Source organism: Sus scrofa, chromosome 14 (genome assembly GCF_054392235.1).
Source record: "Sus scrofa isolate SSC_HxYL_T2T_F1_AM1 chromosome 14, Sscrofa_HxYL_maternal_Yorkshire_Landrace_v2.0, whole genome shotgun sequence".
NCBI classification, from domain to species: domain Eukaryota; kingdom Metazoa; phylum Chordata; class Mammalia; order Artiodactyla; family Suidae; genus Sus; species Sus scrofa.
Window position 1 is genome coordinate 69557539 of NC_139396.1, and position 20870 is coordinate 69578408.

At 50.7% G+C, this 20870-nt stretch overlaps 1 protein-coding gene across 50 annotated transcripts in view; it reads left to right on the forward strand.

Moving 5' to 3' along the window:
* SFI1 (SFI1 centrin binding protein) overlaps positions 1 to 20870 on the forward strand; it is a 93602-nt gene that overhangs the window by 72504 nt on the left and 228 nt on the right. For 31 of the 50 annotated variants that reach the window (XM_084993762.1, XM_084993755.1, XM_084993777.1 and 28 more), the window contains 16 exons: positions 9142 to 9223; positions 9514 to 9692; positions 10337 to 10412; positions 10883 to 10978; positions 11328 to 11404; positions 12045 to 12147; positions 13534 to 13630; positions 15934 to 16094; positions 16296 to 16370; positions 16913 to 16987; positions 17082 to 17258; positions 17331 to 17593; positions 18106 to 18195; positions 18290 to 18473; positions 20086 to 20426; positions 20728 to 20839. In XM_084993762.1, coding sequence (XP_084849888.1) covers positions 9142 to 9223; positions 9514 to 9692; positions 10337 to 10412; positions 10883 to 10978; positions 11328 to 11404; positions 12045 to 12147; positions 13534 to 13630; positions 15934 to 16094; positions 16296 to 16370; positions 16913 to 16987; positions 17082 to 17258; positions 17331 to 17593; positions 18106 to 18195; positions 18290 to 18473; positions 20086 to 20426; positions 20728 to 20839 — 2188 coding nt within the window. Of the gene's footprint in view, positions 1 to 9141; positions 9224 to 9513; positions 9693 to 10336; positions 10413 to 10882; positions 10979 to 11327; positions 11405 to 12044; positions 12148 to 13533; positions 13631 to 15933; positions 16095 to 16295; positions 16371 to 16680; positions 16988 to 17081; positions 17259 to 17330; positions 17594 to 18105; positions 18196 to 18289; positions 18474 to 20085; positions 20427 to 20727; positions 20840 to 20870 lie in introns of all 50 variants that reach the window. The other 19 variants (XR_014825938.1, XR_014825941.1, XR_014825934.1 and 16 more) reach the window with 7 other exon arrangements.

A 20870-nucleotide genomic window follows, 5' to 3' on the forward strand; every position in this document is an offset into this window, starting at 1 on the left:
ACCTGGAAGTAGACTTCCGCATCAGAGGGTGGGCATCTGCTTAATCTTACGGGCTGTTGCATCATTTTATGCTCCCGCCAGCAAATCTGAGAATTCTAGTTGCTCCACATCCTCACCAACATGTGTTTTTGACAATGTTTGCCTACGCCAGAGCCACAGCAACACGGGATCCAAGCTGCGTCTTCAGTCTACACCACAGCTCATGGCAACAGGGGATCCTTAACCCACTGAGCGAGGCCAGGGATCGAACCCTCAACCTCATGGTTCCTAGTCGGATTTGTTAACCACTGTGCTACGACGAGAACTCCTTGACAGTCTTTTACAGTGTTGTGTTAGTTTCAGGTGTACAGTTGACCATCTTTTTAATTAGCCATTTTGGTGAGTGTGGAGTGCCGTCTCATTTTCCTGACAGCTAATGATGTCCAGCATTTCTTTAAAGCCAAACCAGCCAGGAACAAGAGCCTGCATAGTTTGGCCAGGTCAGAATTCAGAGGAACTCTGGCATGCTACTCTACCTAAGTGAAGGGAATGTGTAACCTTTGGGCTCCCATGGAAGGATTCTGAGAGAAGCAAGGGTCGGTTTTGGATTGAGTGCAAGATGAGGAGGGATGAGAAGTGGGGGTTCCCTAGGGAGTGCTGTCATAGCACCTCAGGAGTGAATGGAAATGGCAAAGCTTGTCTGGGGCCTCGATGAGGAAGCAGTGATGCTCAAAGAGGGGTTACATGTGACATATACAAGTGTGCATGACCTTGGGAAAGACTCTTTCCTTGCAGTTGGCTTTATCTGTCTGTCCTCTAGATTTGATGAAAGGTAGAGCTGTTTACTCTTTTGAGTCTGAGCTGATTTTCATTCTTTGAATACCAGACAGGTTTTGACCCTTTCAGCCTTTACTGTGTGCCTGTTGACCATTTTATATCTTTTGTGACATATCTGTTCAACAGTGTTTTTCTGAACTTTTTACAAAATTGGGTTATATGTCTTTTTAAAATTACTATTCATTTGTAAAAGTTTTTAACCCACTGGGAAGATATTCTTTCTTCCCTTGTGATGGAACATGATAGAGGATAATGTGAGAAAAAGAATGTGTGTGTGTGTGTGTGTGTGTGTGTGTGTGTGTGTGTGTGTGTATATATATGAATGACTAGTTCACTTTGCTGTACAGAAGAAATTGACAGAACATGTAAATCAACTAATAGAACAACTAATAGAAAAAATAAAAACTAAAAAGTAAATAAAAATAGAAATAATAATCATAAAAAATAAAAAATCTAAAAAATATGTATTCTGGATACAAGTCCTTTATTCAAATGTGTATTGAATTTTTTTTTTTTTCTTTTTCTAGGGCCTCAACCACAGCATATGGAGGTTCCTAGGCTAGGGGTCCAATCGGAGCTGTTTCTGCCGGCCTACACCAGAGCCACAGCAATGCCAGATCCAAGCCGTGTCTGTGACCTACACTGCAGCTCACGGCAACACTGGATCCTTAACCCACTGAGGGAGGCCAGGGATCGAACCTGCAATCTCATGGTTCCTGGTCAGCTTTGTTAACCACTGAGCCACAATGGGAACTCCCTGAAAATATTTTCTTGTCGTATATGATTTGCTTTTTAATTTTCTAACTGTTTTTTTTTTTAATTCAGAGCAAAGCAGGCAGTTATATACTGAAATGAATTAACGGTTTTTTTTTTTTTTTTTTTTGTCTTTTGTCTTTTCGTTGTTGTTGTTGTTGTTGCTATTTCTTGGGCCACGCCCGCGGCATATGGAGGTTCCCAGGCTAGGAGTTGAATCGGAGCTGTAGCCACTGGCCTACGCCAGAGCCACAGCAACGCGGGATCCGAGCCGCGTCCGTAACCTACACCACAGCTCACGGCAACGCCGGATCGTTAACCCACTGAGCAAGGGCAGGGACCGAACCCTCAACCTCATGGTTCCTAGTCGGATTCGTTAACCACTGCGCCACGATGGGAACTCCTCTTTATAGCAACTTTTGAAGTCAGTTTATTCCTCCTAAGATTTTGTTTGGGATCACATTGAATCTGTATAGATTAATTTGGGGAGGATTGGATCACTTAACCATGCAGAGACTTCCCATAAAAGGGCTTGGTAAATCTCCCCATTTATATAGGTTTTCTTTAATTTTTCTCTACAGTGTTTTGTAACTTTGCATTGACGTTATGTATGTACGTTGTTAAATGTATCCGTAAATATCTTCTTTTTTTCATGCTGTTATAACTGGAATTACTTTTTAAATTCATTTTCCAGTTGTTTATCCTAGTATATTGACTATACAATCAATACCTTGTGTTCCATTATCTTTCTGAATTTTAAATTCACTTACTATTTAGTTCATTCTTTCTTTTTAAAAAAATTGCATAGATTTTCTGCATACTCATGTCTGATGTAAACAAATGTCACCTACTTTATCCTTCCCAGGCTGTATGCTTTTTCTATTTTTTTTGGTCCTTATTGCACTGGCTCAGATCTCCAATAAAGTATTAAATGGAAGTGCTGAGAGGTTATATACTTGTCTTTTTCCAAATCTTAGCAGGAAAACCAAAGCAGTTTGTTTTTTTGTTTGTTTGTTTTTCGGTTTGGGGTTTTTTTTTTTTTTTTTTTTGGCTGTACCCTCAGCCTGCAGAAGTTCCCAGACCAGGGAACCTAAATTGCACCACAGCAGTGACAGAGCCACAGCTGCAACAATGCCAGATCCTTAAAAGAAAAAAGTGCCTTATATTTTTTCAGAATCTGGAATCATAATACCACCTCTTTCATTCCTAATTTTGGTAATTTGTGTATTTTGTCTATCTTTTTTTTTTCTTTTTTGGCTTCAACCTATACCACACCTGTGGCATTTCTGGATCTTTAACCTGCTGTGCTATAGCAGGAACTCCATTTTCTCTTTTCTTCTTGGAGAATCTTGCTAAGATTTTATCAGTTTTTTAAAAAAGCTGACTTTTACTTTGCTAATTCTCTTATTTTTCTTTAATTGACTTAAGCTCTTTATTTTGTTCTTTCTACCTACTTTAGATTTTTAATTGGAGGTAGTCACATTTGTGTATTTTTGCTTTTGTTTCTTTTGCCTGAGGAGACATACCAGGAAAGGTATTGCTAAGATCAGTGTCAAAGATCGTACTGCCTATGTTTTCTTCTAGGAGTTTTATGGTTTTAGGTCTTACATTCAAGACTTTAATCTATTTTGAGTTAATTTTTGTATATGCTGTAAAATAGTGGTCCAGTTTTATTCTTTTGCCTGTGCCTGTCCAGTTTTCTCAACAATTACTTTTTGAGGAGACTGTCATTTCTCCCTTGTAAATCTTTGCTCCTTTGTTGTAAATCATTAACCATATATGTGTGGGTTTATTTGGGCTCTCAGTCCTATTCCATTGATCTGTGTGTCTTTTTTCTCTGCCAATACCATCCTGTTTTGATTAATAAAGCTTTATAATATGACTTGAAATCAGGGAGTGTGGTACCTCCAGCTTTGTTCATTTTCCTCGGGTTTGCATTGGCTATTTGGGGCCTACCTTTTGTATTTTTTCTATTTATTTAATTGAAGTATAGTTAATTTACAATATTGTATTAGTTTCAGGTATACAACATAGTGATTCAGATATGTATATATGAGTTCCCATGTGGCTCAGTGGTAACAAACCCAACTAGTATCCATGAGGATGTGAGTTTGATCCCTGGCCTTGCTCAGTGGGTTAAAGGATCTGGCATTGTCATGAGCTGTGGTGTAGGCCAGCACCTGCAGCTTTGATTTGACCCCAAGCCTGGGAAGTTCCATATGCTGCAGGTGCAGCCCTAAAAAGAAAAAAAAAAGTTTTATATATATAATATTCTTTTTATGATTTTTTTTTTTTTTGGTCTTTTTGGGGCTGCACCAGCAGCATATGGAAGTACCCAGTCTGTGGGTAGAACTGGAGCTATAGCTGTTGGCCTACACCACAGCCACAGCAACGTGGGATCCCAGCTGTGTCTGCGACCTACACCACAGCTCATGGCAACGCCAGATCTTTAACCCACTGAGCAAGGCTGGGGATCGAACCTGCATCCTCATGGATACTAGTTGGGTTTGTTACCACTGAGCCATGATGGGAACTCTTTATGATTCTTTTCCTTTATGGGTTATTACAGAATATTGGTATAGCTCCCTATGCTATACAGTAGGTCCTTGTTGGTTATTTTATATATAGTAATGTGTATATGTCAATCTCAAACTCCTAATTTATCCCTCCCCATTCCATATTTTTAAAATGGTAGTTATATGAATTATAGTATGCTTATCATTTTCTTACAGCTCTATTTAGAATTACTGTTGTACCACTTGATGTTAAATATAAGAATATAAAAATAGTAAAATTTTTTAAAAATTATAATAAAATTTCTTTCCTTTCTATCCTGGATGACATTTGTTATATGTTTTATATCTACAATATGTTTTCCCCAATAATGTTATTGTTTTTCCTTGAAGAAATCTGAATTCTTTTTTAAAAATTAAGAAAAAATATAATCTTTTATCTTTAACCACATATTTTCCCTATCCAGTGTTCTTTGTTTGAGATTTTTATCTGTATCATTTTCCTTCAGTTTGAAGAAGGTCCTTTGGCATTTTTATAGAGGTCAGTTGGGGATGAACCATCTCAGCTTTTGTTTTATGGAGATTTCACTCTCTCACCTCACTCTCCTTTTTAAAGGACCTTTCCCTGGATATGAAATAATGAGTTGATTTCTCCATCCTTTCACTCCCAAGCATTTTTAAGACATTGTTGCATTGTCTTCTGGCCTCCATTATTTCTGATGAAAAGTCATCCATCATTTGTGTTGTTCTCCTGAATGTAAGTTGTCTCTCTTTTTCTTTTAAGATGTTCTTGTCAGTCTTTGGTTTTTCAGTATTTAGAGTGTAAAGTATTTAGGTGTAGTTTTTTTTGTGTTTATCCTGCTTCGGGTCCATTGAGCTGCTTGGATCTGAGCTGTCTTCTCCACCCCGACTCCAGTGAAATTTGGACAGTCTTTTTACCCTTATTTCTTCAAATACTTTATCCACCCTATATCTTCTCTCTTTCTGAAGCTCAAGTGATACTATGTTAGACCACTTAATATTATCCCAAGGGTCACTCGTAGGGTCATTTTTTTCCCTACCCCTTTTCTCTCTGGTTTTCAGATTGGATGCTTTCTCTTGATCTGTCTTCGAGTTCAGTAATCTTTCTTCTTCAGATTCTAATTTGTAGCCCATCCAGTGACTCTTCCACTTCAGATATGGTACTTATCAGTTCTAGAATTTCATTTAATTCTTTTTTTTTTAATTATAGTAAAACATATGTAACGTAAACTTGCTGTTTTATATTTTACAAGACGGAAAGGTTGTTCAGTGTTTTATGTACTTATTACAATCGCAAAAGAAACAACCAAAGAGGAATTATAACTGTTTATTTTGGTCTTTTTTTTTTTGGCACACCTGTGACATATGGAGGTTCTCAGGCCAGGGGTCAAATCACAGCTGTAGCTACTGGTCTATGCCACAGCAACACCAGATCCAAGTTGTGTCTGTGACCTATACCACAAAGCTCACGGCAATGCCAGATCCTTAACCTACTTGAGCAAGGCCAGGATCGAACTGCACCCTCATGGATGCTAGTCAGATTCGTTTCTGCTGAGCCATGATGGGAACTTCAATAACTGTTTATTTTAAAAATAAAATTAGAGAGTTCCCATCATGGCTCAGTGGTGTTGGACCTGACTAGTATCCATGAGGACTTGGGTTCAATCCCTGGTCTTGCTCAGTGGGTTAAGGATCCAGCATTGCCCTGAGCTGTCATGTAGATTGTAGATGCGGCTCGGATCCCGCATTGCTGTGGCTGTTGCATAGGCCTGCAGCTATAACTCCAATTCAACCCCTGGCCTGGGAACCTCCATATGCTGTGTGTGTGGCCCTAAAAAAAAAAATTGCAAAAAAACTAGTTTTATTTTGGTATGAAGAATGTGATTTTTAAGTATTTTGGTATAAAGTGGCAAGTTTTCTTTAAAGGTAATTGTAACAGGTATATATACATATGCATATAATTTTAGCTTTAATGTTCCACTGAAGTAAACTGAATCATTAATTTTTTAAAAACTTATCATTTCAGCCTTTTTCACATACACAATTCAGTGACATTAAGTACATTCACTATACTATATAGTCATCACCAGTATCCACTTCCAAAACTTTTTTCTCATCCCAAACAGAATCTTTCTACCTGTTAAATAATAGCTTTTCATTCCCATCTACTTTCAGCCCCTGGTAACCTATAACCTACCTTCTGTCTCTGAATTTGCCTATTCTAGGTACCTTACATAAGTGGAATCATATATTCTTTGTGCCTTGCTTAGCACAAGTTCACTTAGTATGTTTTCAAAGTTTATGCATATTGTAACATATATAGGAATTTCATTCCTTTTTATGGCTTAACAGTATTCCACTGTGTGGATATACCACAGTTTGTTTATCCACCCATATGTTGATGTACACTTGGGTTGTTTCTACCTTTTGCTGTTATAAATAATGCTGTTATGAGTGTTGGTTATACACACCTATTTGAGTCTCTGCTTTTACTTTTTACTTAGGAGTAGAATTACTGGATCAGTAGGGTAATTCTAGTTAATGTTTTGAGGAACTGCCAAACCATTTAGGATTTGGTTGTTTTTTGTTTTGTTTTGTTTTTTTCATGTTTGGCCACCCTGAAGCATATGGAGTTCCTGGGCTAGGGATCAGATCTGAGCTGCAGTTGTGACCCATGCCACGGCTGTGACAACACCAGACCCTTCAGCCCATTGTGCAGGGCTGAGGTTTGAACCTCTGTCCTGGCCCTGAAGAGATGCTACTGATCCTGTGGTGCCACAGTGGGAACTCCTTGTTTGTTTTTGTAGTTTGTTTCTCTGCCAAGGTTCCCTGTCTGATCACTAATTTTGTTAATTTTTTGTTGTTGTTGTTGTTGTTGCTGCTATTTCCTGGGCCGCTCCCGCGGCATATGGAGGTTCCCAGGCTAGGGGTCGAGTCTGAGCTGTAGCCACCGGCCTACGCCAGAGCCACAGCAACGCGGGATCCGAGCCGCGTCTGCAACCTACACCACAGCTCATGGCAACGCCAGATCGTTCACCCACTGAGCAAGGGCAGGGACTGAACCCGCAACCTCATGGTTCCTAGTCGGATTCGTTAACCACTGCGCCACGACGGGAACTCCTGTTAATTTTTTATTAAAGTTACATATAGTAGCTGTTTTTAACTGTTTGCTGATTCTTAAAGAGTATTGCGTTTTATTGTGGCAGGTGATGGTTCCTGGGTGTTCTAGTAGTTCCTTTTGATCCTGTACAGTGTGGTTTTATTTGTCCTTTGTGTGGATGTATTTTGCTTTTGTCTTCAGGCTGAGGGCATGAGTCTTACCGCCAAGGCTTAGCCTCTCGGAGTACTGAGGTTCCCAGCAAGGTCTCTTCACTAAGACTAGGCCAGAACTCCATCCCCAAGTTCTGTCCAACCTCTGGTATCTCCATTCGGCACTTAGCCCTGCAGCACCCCTCTGCTTGGGCTTGTGGAGCCTGCCCTCATCTGTGGAGGGTATAGGCTGTCCATGAGCATGCCTGGGGGTGGGGTGGGGCCACGCATATCCACACAGTCCCTCCCCTGAGGTCTTGAACTCCAGTCTCTGCCTCAACTCGGTGAGACTTCGTGCTCTGCTTGGTCTCCCTTCCTCTGCCCCCAGTGTCTAGAAAGTGCCCCCACGTGAAATCTGGATGGTCAAGGGGCTCTTGTTTCTTATCTCTCAAGGATCCCGTCGGCATTACCTGTGGTCCAGTACCTAGAAGAGTTTGCTTCATGTCTTGTTCCATTTTGTAATGCACAGCTGGAGGGCAGACCCAGGCCCAGTGGCCATGTCAAGGCTGCAAGTAGAGCTCTTTGTTTTCTGTTTGTTGTTGTTATTTTCCTTTTTGGCTGGCCCACCCTTACCCCCCTGCATATTGGAGTTCCTGGGCCAGGGATCGGATCTGAGCCACAGTTGCAACCTAAGCTGCCAGATCCTTAACCCACTGTGCCAGGCCTGGGATTGAACCTGCGTTCTGGGAATACCACCAGTCCCAGTGTGCCGAAGTGGGAAATCCCAGAGCTCTTTGTTTTGGATGCTGTGTCTGATGAGTTAAATGCCAGGGGAGCATCTCCCTCTGCCCCCAGCATTGGTCCTGACGGCCTTGCCACAGCATAGCTTTTGGCCGGTTGTCCCTGTGCTGCCTTTGCAGATTTCGTCCTCGTTACAGGAGCAGGTAGGGCTGTGCAGAGGTGACAGACCTGTGTCTCCATCACCTCACCGGGAACACTTGTTTAAAATGCTGCTTCCTCCTGTGAAATTGGAGTGTTATGATCATTATACAACTACAGATGTGATAAATTCATTTGAGTAATTAAAAATATATATAAAATGAAATAAAATGCCGCTTCCTGAGGCCCAGCTCCGCTTTGGGGTCTGGCATCTTTTTTTTTTTTTTTTTTTGTCTTTTTGCCATTTCTTGGGCCACTCCCACGGCATATGGAGGTTCCCAGGCTAGAGGTCTAATCCGAGCTGTAGCTGCCGGCCTACACCAGAGCCACAGCAAGGCGGGATCCAAGCCGCGTCTGCAACCTACACCATATCTCACAGCAACGCCGGAACCTTGACCCACCGAGCAAGGGCAGGGATCGAACCCACAACCTCATGGTTCCTAGTCGGATTCGCTAACCACTGCGCCACGACGGGAACTCCCTGGCATCTGTTTTTAACCACGTCCCCCAAGGATTTGTGTGGCAGCAGCCTGGCTGCTTGGCATGAACTGGAAAGGCTCTTACTGGGGTCGTGGAGCACCGTTGGCAATTCTGCCAGGGGTGGCTGAAGATAGTCTCAGAGTCTGAGTCCTTTTTGTACCACTTGGGTGAGGCCAGAAGTGACGTAGACAGTGTTGGGTCGTTTGTGGGTTTGTCGGCTATTGTCTGCTTTCCTTCCCACCACCGGGGCTTACTTGACTCTTCATGGCACAGCATGAGAAACAAGTCCAGTTTTTTGGAACTTCTCATTCTTTTCGAGTTGTTTGTTTGATTTTAAGTACTTCACCGTTACTCATTTGGGTTCCTTTAGAGAGATGTTAGAGAAGCAAGTGTTTGCAGTTTGGTGTCAGAAGATGTCTCAGCGTCGAGATTACCGCTTGGCAGAGAGAATGGTAAGTGGTTCTCCCTGAGGAGGTGCCAGGACCAGCAGGACCTGCCTCAAGCCTTTGCACTCATGGCCTCCCCTCCTCAGGACGCTGCCCTGAGGGGCATCCAACCTGTGAGCAGGCCCCAAGAGGCAGGGCAGGGTCTGGGGCACCCGTTTCCTTAGTCAGAGGAGTCTACATGGCTCCCGGGCCTGGGCAGCTCCCGATCATCCATTTCTGCCCTGGGCAGCGTTCGTGGTCTGCAGACTCCCCAGCTTCTCTTCTCCTTGACCAGTTCCAGTCTCTCTCTGCTGCAGGCCATCCTCCACGCAGAGCGGCAGCTTCTGCGGAGGCACTGGTCCACGTGGTGCCAGCAGGCAGCGGCATGTTGTCTGGAGCAGCTGTGGCAAGCAGTGGCCCGTGCCCACCACCGCCTGGAGCGGCTCAGGAAGGCCTTCTGTGTGTGGAGGGAGCGCACCCAAGGACTCAGAACAGAGTGAGTGGCCACCTCTGCCTTGGGTCGGCCTTGACTGTAGTCGTAGTGTTGTCAGTTCACACGTCTGTCGTGGCGGGGTGGGGATGGGGCTCGTGTTAGCCTAGACTCTGGTCACAAGTTCCGAAAAATCAACCTGAAATAGTCTAAGCAAAACCGGGGCTGTAGCGAGGGGCTCCGTGCTCAGGAACTGGGCCGGTCACAAGTGCCTGCAGACCTGAGGTCCTGTCCACCCGCTGTATCCTGCTTGCCGGTTAGGCCTGTTGGAAGCAGCCGTGGCCAGGGGCAGGTCGTGGCAGTGTTCACCCCACCACGTGGTTAGGGCTCCAGCAGATGCCCACGGTTCCTGCAGCCATCGTCCTGCCTTGCTGTCTTTCTAGATCTCTCACCTCTCAGACTCAGGCCACGTTTAACCTCTGCCTCCATTACATGCGTGTCACCACTTGAATACAGAGCCCCTTGAGGTTGTCTGCAAAAAATTGATTCTATGTGCTCTTTTCTGACAGACAACCCAAATCCATTTGGCAGCTCTTCTGGAGGGGTCTTGATTCCCTTCCAAGTTTAAGAACCACTGGGCGCGGTTCAGGGGCTGCCCCTCGAGAGGGCCTTGGCGAGGTCCGAGCTGAGCGCTGACTCTCTCCCGACAGGAGAATGGGCAGATCATGGGCTGCACGGTTCCACTCAACCCGGCTCCTGCGTTGGGCCTGGACCAGGTGGAGGGAGGTGAGGCTTTGGCACGGGTTCCATACGCGTGGGGCTGTGGGCAGGTGGCGCCGTGTGTCAGGTGATTCTGGGTGGACATATGGTCCCCTCCACAGTCCCTCAGAAGCCACCTGCCTCTGAGTGTGAGATGGAGGCTGGGCGGCAGGGAGAGCACTGGGCTGGTTTCCTGAATGACGGGTTCACGTTTCGTGTTCTGTTAGGTGCTGGGCTGTTCTTCCCTGAACACATTGAATCTAAGTTTCCTGATCTGCCTGGCCACAGGCATCCTCTTCAGAGTGAAACGTGTTTAAGTTGATACTGATTAATGTTTACCCGTCTGGTCCTCACAAACCCTGAGGGGTGCTGTTTATAGATGAGGACGAGGGGCTCAGGGTTAACAAGCACCGTAACTGGCTCCCCCAGCCCAAGTGTAGACAGAGGCATGGCTGAGCCCCCTGGGCCCATGGTGGCTGACACTGTCCTGTCCACAGGGCCTGGCCCTGCGCAGTGCCGAGCGGCAACAGCTGATGCGAGCCGACCTGCATCGCCAGCACATCTTGCTGCACAGGGTGCTGCAGACCTGGAGGGTAGGAGATGCCACTTCCCCTAGCCCTCCTTGCCTTGCGAGGAGGGGCTTCCCAAGGCTTCATGTCCCTTCCTATTCCTCCTGTTGCTCCCCAGACAGAGCAAGTGCCTGGCCAGTGGTTCTTAGACTACAGAGCAGGCTCTCCCATCCCTCCCCGGGTGCCAGCCCCCCAATCCAAGGGGCTCCTTGTCCAGGCGTCTGGTCATGGACTTGGCAGGTGAGGGCTGGGCAAGTCCTCTCCTGTCGTCAGGTGGGCACCTGGCCTGTCCCCACCCTCTCTGGTGAGCTCTCTGGGTGAGGCCCGGCCGAGGTCACGCCCCTGAGGCTGCCTGAGATCGGGTCATCTGCAGATCCACCAGAGCCATGTGCGGAGTGTCCTGCAGGAGGTGGCAGCCAGGGAGGCCTGGCACAGGAGGCAGCGGCTGCGGTGAGTCACCCAGCTCTGCCCAAGGAACGGGGAGTGGGATGGGGAGCTCTGACAGGGCTGGACGGACAGGCCACTGCCTTGCTGCCCAGAGCCTGGCGTGGACTTTTCCATAGTAAGTGCCCTTCCCTGGGGACCCTCACGTCTTGAGCCCACGTCTCATGCAGAGCGGGGCCCCAAGGTGCACCTGCCGTCTCTCCCACGTGTCTCACTCCTCTGGGTGCCTTTCATGGCCCTGTTCATCCCCCCACCCCACCACAGGCCTTCCAGCTTCTGGGACCATCTGTGCCTCTCAGGCTTGTGGACTCGCCCGTGTCCCTCAGCTCCTCCCTCCTGAGCCCATCCTGCATGGCCTTTCACCTCCCACTCTTTCTTTCCCTGCCTCTGTGTGTTCAGCACATGCCCTTCCAGGCTGCGCCTGCCCTTCCCCCAGCTTCTCTGGCTCCAGCTCTCATCACAGATGAATCACCTGTGTCTTGCCTGGGCACAGCTCTGTGTGCCCTGTGAATGTGGCACCTGCCCAGAACTGCTTGTGGGTGTGTGGTCAGCGTAAATGTGGCTGTCAGCGCGACAGATACGCTTGAGTGTGGGGACTCAGGATGGGGCTTAAGAGCCTCGCACTGTCCCCACCATGTGCCTGTAGGGCTGCGTTCCGTCAGTGGAGAGAGAATGCCGTGGCCCAAGCAGACAAAGCTAAGAAGACCTCTCAGGCAGCACATCACTACAGAAGGACCCTGTGCTTCAAGGTGAGACAAGGGCAGCTGCTCGCCCAGGGGTTGGGTCCTCTTCCTGCGAGGGGGTAGCATGGGGGTGGTTCCAGGGGTTTGAACTCAAGGAGGAGCCTAGAAAACAGGATAACTCCTTTGGCAGTGCTCACACAGCCATACCAGCAGGTGGGTTTATTTGTTTATTTTACTGAATTATGAATTGATATCCATTAAAACAAAAACACAGCAGGTAGTGATATGAACCAGCTCTTAATAGAACCAGTGTTTCCTATACCCATGGAATTTTCCATGGGGACAAACCGTGTAAGTCACCACACTGCCTCCTCATTTTGGCATGGAATGCTTGGATGCCTGTGAGGATTCGTGTCTGAGAGGGCTTTCCAGAGACCATCCAGCAGTGTGAGGTCATGGGCCATCGTTGGTGGGAAATAACCCCGAAAATGCCACTTGGTGGGCCTGGTCCCACAAGTTGGAGAAGGGATGTGGCTGCAGGAAGAAGACATGTCACAAGACGGGGATTCAAACAGATGCCATGACAGGAGTTCCCGTTGTAGCTCAGCCCATTAAGAACCCAACTAGTATCCATGAGGACGCAGGTTCGATCCCTGGCCTTGCTCAGTGGGTTAAGGACCCAGCGTTGCTGTGAGCTGTGGTGTAGGTCGAAGATGCAGCTCAGATCTGGCATTGCTGTGGCTGTGGTGTAGGTCAACAGTTGCAGCTCCAATGTGACTCCTAGCCGGGGAACTTCCATATGCCACAGATGCGGCCCTAAAAAAAGAAAAATAAAAATGACATGACAGAGGTATTCCCAGAACTCTGGGGTCGTAGAAGAAAGCAGTTTGCTTGGAGCCCTCAACTGGCGGGCTGTGGCTGGTCCTGACCATGTCACCGCTTCAGCAGAGGAGCGGCCATTCCCTCCGGTCAGGGCCCAGCTGCTTTCAGGAAAAGTTTGAGGCCAGCCCATGTGTCCCCTACCCCAGAAGGATGCTCAGGATTCTGCTTGGGCTCAGGGCCCCCGGTAGAGGTCATGACTGGGGTGCAGGCACCAGGTGTCCCCTGAGTTCTGTTACCGTGACTTCCTGTATGTCTCGCATATGAAGATGTATATAACTAGTGTATAGCTTCTGCTTAAAGAATGAAAGCTCACGCAAGGACGGGGCTGTTTTATGGCACAGGATGAATCTAGTTCCTCTGGTCCCATCACTTGAGATACTGGGCTTCCTTCAAGGGGACTGGGGATGGTTGCCTGTTGTCTGCATGGATGGCAGGTGCTTTCCAAGCGTCTGTGAGCACCGACTGTCCTCCACTGGGCCTCAGTCCACAAGGAGCCGCCCGCAGAGTGAGCGTGACCGAGGAAGTTGGGACGTGCCGTGACCACCCCTCTGTTCTTCGCCCACCCCGTAGGTCTTGATGGAGTGGCGGGAGGCCGCGTCGGTGCAGGTGTACTATCGACAGCAGGAAGACGACGCAGTCAGGGAAGCGCAGGTTGTGCTGAGCCGGGGTAAGCGGAGTCCCTGAAGCTGAGAGCCTCTGGAAGACACGGCTCCTTTCGTGCTCCCAAGCTGCTTCCCTCAGCCTCTGTTTCCTCACGTGCATTGGTTTTCTATTGCTGAGGTGACAAAGCACCACAGATTTTAAGACAGAAATTCAGGGTTCTGGAGGCCACATCCAATATCAAGGTGCCTGCAGGGCCATGCTCCCTCTGAAGGCCCCAGGGGAGGAACTTTCCCCGCCTCCTGCAGCTCCCAGCAGCCCTGCTGTTCCTCGGCTCATGCACAGGCCACCCCAGCCCTGGCCCCATTGTCACGTGTCTCTTCTAGTACCTGTGTCTCTTCTGAGAAGCACCCCAGTCATACTGGGTTAAGGGCCCAGGCTACTCAAGTCAGATGTCAGTTATGCCCTACCAACCCTCTTTACAAATAGTATCAGTCCTGAGGTTCTGGGATGGATGTGAATTTGTACATCTTAGCGTCCTGTTCCCAACTGGAATGGAGTAGCTGGAGGTGGTTGGGGTGGGCAGTTTGATGGGAAAGTCCTTCCAGTGGCTGCTGCATGTCCTGCTTCCTTGCATGTTTATGGAGCAGGGACTTGCCCACTTGGCCTCAGGTAGTTCCATGACCTGCTGTACGAACAGCCTGGGGAGACGGTCCAGTCAGGAGCCTCTGCTTGAGAGACCCATGGAAACAGAGGCCCTTGGCCCTGCAGCGTGGGGTCTGATACTCTGAGGAGGCAGCTCTTAGAATAAATGAAAGTGCAATTGCAAATGAAAACAAATTGTTTAAATCTGGACTATAGAGAAAACATCCAGTTTTAAAATTGGCTGAATAGCGTTTGCTCCAGGACAAAAGCTAATCTGCTTTGCTCTGTTGCTGCCTAGTTCTTGAGCAGATGAACAGGAACCCTGTCTCTGCACATGCTCCCGCCCTCAGGTGCTTCCCTGTGCCCTCAGGCTGCCCCAGCCCAGAAGCCAGTGCTGGGTTTCTAGTCATTCCAGCAGAGTCGCCAAGGGGTGCAGTCTGTCCCTGGTCTCCGCTTGGACACTGGGCACTGCAGGGCCTTCCACTTGGGCCAGGTGGCCACGGTGGGGAGTTAGAGACGACAGGAAGCCAAAGCTGCTTCCCTCGGTGGCCCCACAGGTGGCAGCTTTCCTCATAAGGGGTGGTGGCATGTGGCCACCCTGGGCTGGCAGTGTCTGTCAGGGCTCCTACAAAGGGCTCGGGAGACTGTGTTATGATGTGCTCTCAGCGCATAGCAGGTGTGCAGTCTGGATCCGTGGAACCATTTTTTGGCTGAATTAAGGCCTCTGAACCCCAGACACAGCTTGGCATCAGGCTGGGCTGGTGCTGCAGTAGGACAGAGCAGGGCAAGGAGTCATGGACACTCAGCCTGTATGGTGTGGAGGTGGGGGGCACATGCTGGCTGTGCAACCTCTGGCACGGCCTCCTCTCAGCCTCCATGTCGCCATTCATAAATGGGGATCATGGTACCTGCCTCTTAGGGGTGGTCCTGAGGTCGGTGAGACTGTGTACCTGCACTTGAGCAGTAGCAGGAATGTCAGCTTAGTATTGGTGCCTGGCCTCTAGGCCTGTGAATGTGGCCTTTCTTGCCCCTGGGGGACACCCCATCTTGGTCTCAGTGCCTTGGGGTCAGCCCCCTTCCATTGTCTCTAAGAGAAACTTCTCTGAGGGTTCAAGAAAAGGAAAAAATTCAGAAGGAAAAAAATCAGAAGATTCCGCAGAAATTGATACAATGTTGTAAATCAACTATAAGTGAAAAAAAAAAGAATCAGTTTTTTTCTTGCTCCCTCAAGAGAGAATCTGGTGATGCGGTCATAGCCCAGGATGTGTCCCCATCTCCCTGCAGAGCCCGGGCCATCAGAGGTCACGGCCAGCAGACACTCTGTCCCTGTCTTGGCTTGGGCTACCCAGGCCTCTGAGCCTCAGTTTCCTCCCTGGCAGAACGGGGCTGCCACATCCCACCCCCTCGGGCCTAGAGGCTTCTCATTCGAAAGCCCAGGAGCACCATGCAGGCAGCCCCGCAGTGTCCCTGACATGTCTGTGATCACAGAGGACAGGCTTCTGGGTTGGGGCCTTTGGAGGGCATGGTGGTAAACAGCGCAACTGGCTCCAGTCAGGATCATGTAGTTGCTGCAGGTGGCCAGAGCTGTCCTCACAGAGTGGCTGCTGTTCACATGTAGTCCCATCGTGTGGAGGCTGATGCCAGGCCCTGTCCCCACCCTGTCACCATTGCATGGTCATCCCTGTGCATCCTGCAAAGGAGCAGGCTGACTCAGATCTGCCTTAGGCCACCTCAGGACCTGGTTTTGGCGCTGGTGGGACCACAGCCAGAGGGCCGCTTGGCAGAGGGTCCAGCTAGAGAGGGCGGCGCAGCACTACCGCCGGCGGCTGCTGCTACAGGCCGTGGCCCAGTGGAAGGCACACCATCTGGGCTGCATCAGGAAGAGGGTGAGGCAGGTGGCAACCCCCCAAGTTCCCGAGGGGAAGGTCTTTCCTGAAGCAGCCAGTGCGGAGGCTGGGTGGTTGGGGTACTGCGGGCTCAAGGCTGGGGGAAGCCAACCTTGGGACCCCGTCCACCAGGTGGAAATGGCTCAGGCCCCGGGCCTGGGCACCTGCTTCGCCCACAGCCCCTGTGCGCTCTCTCCCCAGCTCCTGCAGAGGCAGGCCGCCCGGCTCCTGGCCCAGACGCTCTGCCAGGCCTGCTTCCACCAGTGGAGACGACAGGTGGGTGCTGAGGAGAAGCCCCTTCCCCTCTCCCTCCTTCCACCACCTCCTAACCTGCCCCCAGTTCACGATTCCTCAAACCACGCCTTCCCAGGCTCCCCCACACCCAGTCACTCCCAGCATTACCAGCTTTGACCCCTGGTGACCTGTTTAAGGCCACGCCACTTCAGGGCCATGTTTCTACAGTCACAAAAACAGATCGGGGTGATACCCATAAAATAGTAGGAAATGCATTTTAGGTCTGCTGAGGCTTCGATGAAATGCCCTTGGTGTCCTACTTAACGAACCTTCTGGCTCCTCTCACCCCCAGCCCTGCTGCGTGGCTCCGGCTTTTCTCGCTGGAGCCTGGCGCCGCCCGACGGCTCCAGACCCCAGAGCTCCTTCCTTTGTTGTTTCCAGAGGAGCCACCTCTACCCCCACCTCAGGGCAGGCCGGGCTGAGCCCTTCCTGAGCCCTCCAGGAAGGCAGTGCCTGACTCGAGAGGGGTCTGAGAGTGACCTGGGTGGCCTCCCTGAAGGGGACATTTCCTCTCTGGCCCGCAGCTGGAGGACAGGAGGCGGGAGCGGCAGGAAACAGCACGTGCCCTGTGGTTCTGGGCCTTCTCGCTACAGGCAAAGGTAACGGGGCTCCCTGTCCAGGAGAGGACCTTGCTGGCCCAGCCTCGGGGAGGCCTAGGCCAAGGCTCTGGCCTCACTTCCCTGCTCCCTGGAGGTGTGGGCTGCTTGGCTGGGCTTCGTGCTGGAGAGGAGGAGGAAGAAGGCACGGCAGGAGCGGGCAGTGCAGGCCTACCACCAGCAGCTCCTCCGGGAGGGTGTCACGCGTCTCCTGCGGTTCGCAGCGGGCACGAAGGCCTTCCGGCAGCGGCTACACGCACAGCAGCAGGTGCAGGTAGGCCCCTGGTCCCCCCACTTCCATGGGAGCAGCCAGGCACAGCACAACCTGACCAGAGGCTCCTTGCAGGCAGCCCACAGTCTCCAGCGCACTGTCCGTCGCTGTGCCACACTCTGGAAACAGAAGGCGCTGGGCCCAGGCAGGGGGCCTCAGCCTCCCACATCTGCCGTTCTCAGCAGGAGAGTGACGTTCGAGGATCCCCCTCTCAGCAGTGTTGCTGCTGGGACTGGCGATGCCTCCCTGGAGACCAAGAGGCCACCAGCTCCTCGTGGGCTTTGGGGAGCTCTGGGCAGCCCGGTGTCGGCCGCTGGAGAACCCCAACTCCTGGAGCTGTGAGTAGTCCATGGTCTCCTCTTCCTCCTCCCGGGGCAGAGCTTGGATGGTACAGGGTCCTGTGCCTTCCATACTGTTGGGCCCTAACCTAAGGGACCACAGCTTCTGTCCCTTCAGGGTGCAGGCAAAGACATTCATCTTGTTAGCAAAGGAATAGGTTGTTGGGCAGCCTCCTCCTCCCCCCAGACCTGTTGGTTCTCCCCACTTGTCCTGTTACCAGAACAGGTACCCTCTTGGAAACCTCATTTTTTTGTGACCTGGCCCCTGCCCCATCCCTGCAGCTGTGCTGACATAGCTGACAAGGGCCCCAGCCTCTTGCCTGGGTCAAATGAGACAGCAGGGGTGGGGCATCAAGCTCACTTCCCTGGAATTACTAGAAGCTCAGTAGGGTGCCTGGGGCAGGTGCCTGTTCTTCCTGGACCTTTAGTGTAAGATTAGGGGGTTGGACTGGATAACCCACCCTACAGTCCTTGGGCTCCAAGCAGCCCCTGGGCAGCCTTTCTCTTCCCAGCAATGCTGCCCGCTGGGCACGGAAGCAGCCGCGATGCCCAGACTTCCTGCTGGAGCCAGAGGCGAGCCAGACACCCCTGGGGGGGCAGGGGTAGGTGATGTGGTTCTGGTGCCTTAGGGTGGGTGGCCCCCTTTCCTTCCTGTGCCTCGGTAGACGGACTGGCTCTTGCTTTCCCTCCACTCAGGCCTGAGGCTCTGTGGGGACGTGACCCTGCCCTGGTGACACCCTTTCTGGCAAAGGCAAAGGCCTGGGCAGCCCTGGATCCAAGCAGCCCTCTGCCAAGTGCCCCTGGCCTGAAGCCACCCCCCTCAGTGGGTCCAGGCCCAGAGCTGCTGCCCCCTTCCTCCTTCACACCATGTGGGGCCAGGGTAAGTCCCCTTGGCCACCTAGGGTTCTGCTCTTCGGTCTGGTTTTAGCACCAGATCATTTTTGCATGCTTGGTGCTGTAGCCACAGCTGTATTCATTGTTTCTGGAACACTCCTAGCTCAGGAAGATACAGGGAGGCCACTCATTCATTAACCAAGTGCAGAGGCCACTTCCTAGAGACACAGCAGGGAACCGCCCAAGGGCCCTGCTTACAACACAGTGGTAGAGACAAAAAGAAAACCCCTCATGCAAGATGCTGCAGACCATGCATCAAGAGGCTGCAGATCATGGTCATGCAGGCCCTACAGTGAGAAGTCTGGACTGTAAGGACAGGAATTTGTGGAGGATGGTTGGCTGCTGAGCTCTGGTCCAGCAGGAAGGGGCTGGTGGCTATGGGTGTTGTGGGAGGCAGACTAGGCAGGACTCGCTCTAATGGATTTGATAAGAGTGAAAGAAGGAATCCAGGATGGCTCCTGATTTCTGGCCTGAATAACTCAGGGAATAATAAGTTCTTTTACTGCATGAGGGAAGACTGGGGGTGGGGACCCACTGGGTGAAGCATGAAGAGTATGTCTTCAACCTGTCAGGTTTGCAATCAAACAGCAGACTGAGCCTGGCCTTCAGAGACAAGGTCAGGGCTGGAGATCAAAACAAAACTAACGGAGTTCCTGTCGTGGCGCAGTGGTTAACGAATCCGACTAGGAACCATGAGGTTGCGGGTTCGGTCCCTGCCCTTGCTCAGTGGGTTAACGATCCGGCGTTGCCGTGAGCTGTGGTGTAGGTTGCAGACGCGGCTCGGATCCCGTGTTGCTGTGGCTCTGGCGTAGGCTGGTGGCTACAGCTCCGATTGGACCCCTAGCCTGGGAACCTCCATGTGCCACGGGAGTGGCCCAAGAAATGGAAAAAAGACAAAAAAAAACAAAAAAAACTAAGAATTTGCAGCACAGGTTGAAGGGGTCACAGGGAGGAGGGAGGTGAGAACACGGTGTGCGGTCACAGAGGGGGCTGGTGCTTCCCAAGCAGCTGGTTCATGAAGTGCTTCGGGAGTTCCCATCATGGCTCAGTGGAAATGAATCTGACTAGTATCCATGAGGACACAGGTTTGATCCCAGGCCTTGCTCAGTGGGTCAAGGATTCAGTGTTGCCATGAGCTGTGATGTAGGTCACAGACGTGGCTCAGATCCCACACGGCTGTGGTGCAGGCCAGCGGCTGCAGCTGCAATTCGACCCCTAGCCTGGGAACCTCCATATGCTATAGGTGCAGCCCTAAAAAGATGAAAAAAAAAAGTGCTGTGACCTGAGAGGGTGGGGATGGGAGAGGGTCCATTCCTACCAGAGAACATTGCCACCAGGAGTGAAGGGAGGAGGGCTGCAGCTGTGGTTGGACAAGAATGATGGCCCAACAGTTTTTTTCTTATTGCAAAGTCATAGCTGGAGAGGGTAAGGGGGGGTGGTAAAAGGTCAGTGAGGTTGAAAAGAGCTGCTTGGGTGGCTGCAGGCTCTTTCCATGGGTGTCAAGTGCTGAAGGAAGGGGCAGGGCCAGACTCTGGGTGACCTAGCTGTGGCCCCACTTGCCTCCAACTTCCTTGCTCATGCTCACCTTTCCTTTATAGGCGCCATCCCAGCCGACAACCTCTGGGCTTTGGCCCCAGGCCCCATCATCCCCGGACAGCACCCCCAACCCCCACCTGCTCCTTCCTGGGAACTTCATGGGCACTTCACAGGCTGGTCCTGGCCCTGACACTGTGGGTGTGTACCTGGGGTCAGTTAGTGCCTCGAGGGTTCAGGCTACTCCTGGCATCCGGGACCCCTGGGTTCAGCCTGGGCCCAGCCAGGAGGAAGGTCAAGACCAAGCTCAATTTTCTGCTGCCACTGGCCACACCACCCTGGTGGCTGAGCTTGAGGGCATCCAGCAGCAACTGCAGGACTACCAGACCATGAAGCAGAACCTTAGGTAAGACTCAGAAACACACCTTCTGCCCCATTCAAGGGTAGAGCAGGGGGTACTCCATTTCTCCCTCAGGAAGGCCTTACCTGTGAGAAAAGCTGAGCTAAATTTTAAACCTTAACTGCTGCATGGAAGCCAGTGGTTGACTCTGCGCAGCAGCCTTGATGGGAGGGAAGCAGGCGGGTCCCAGGTGGCCAGCTCTGTGCGAGGAAGAGGACTGTGGAGGAATGGGAGCCCTTCTCCCTCCACCCACACCAGAAGCAGCGGGTGTGCTTGTCCCCAGGCAGCAGGTGTGTCACTCCCACAGGTCCTGCCAGCGGCAAGCAAGCAGCCTGCGTCGGTGGCTAGAGCTGAGCCGGGAGGAGCCCAGGCCAGAGGACCAGGAAGCAGAGCGGCAGGTGCAGCAAGAGCTGCAGGAGGTAAGGCCCCAGGGGGCCCTGGGACCGCTCC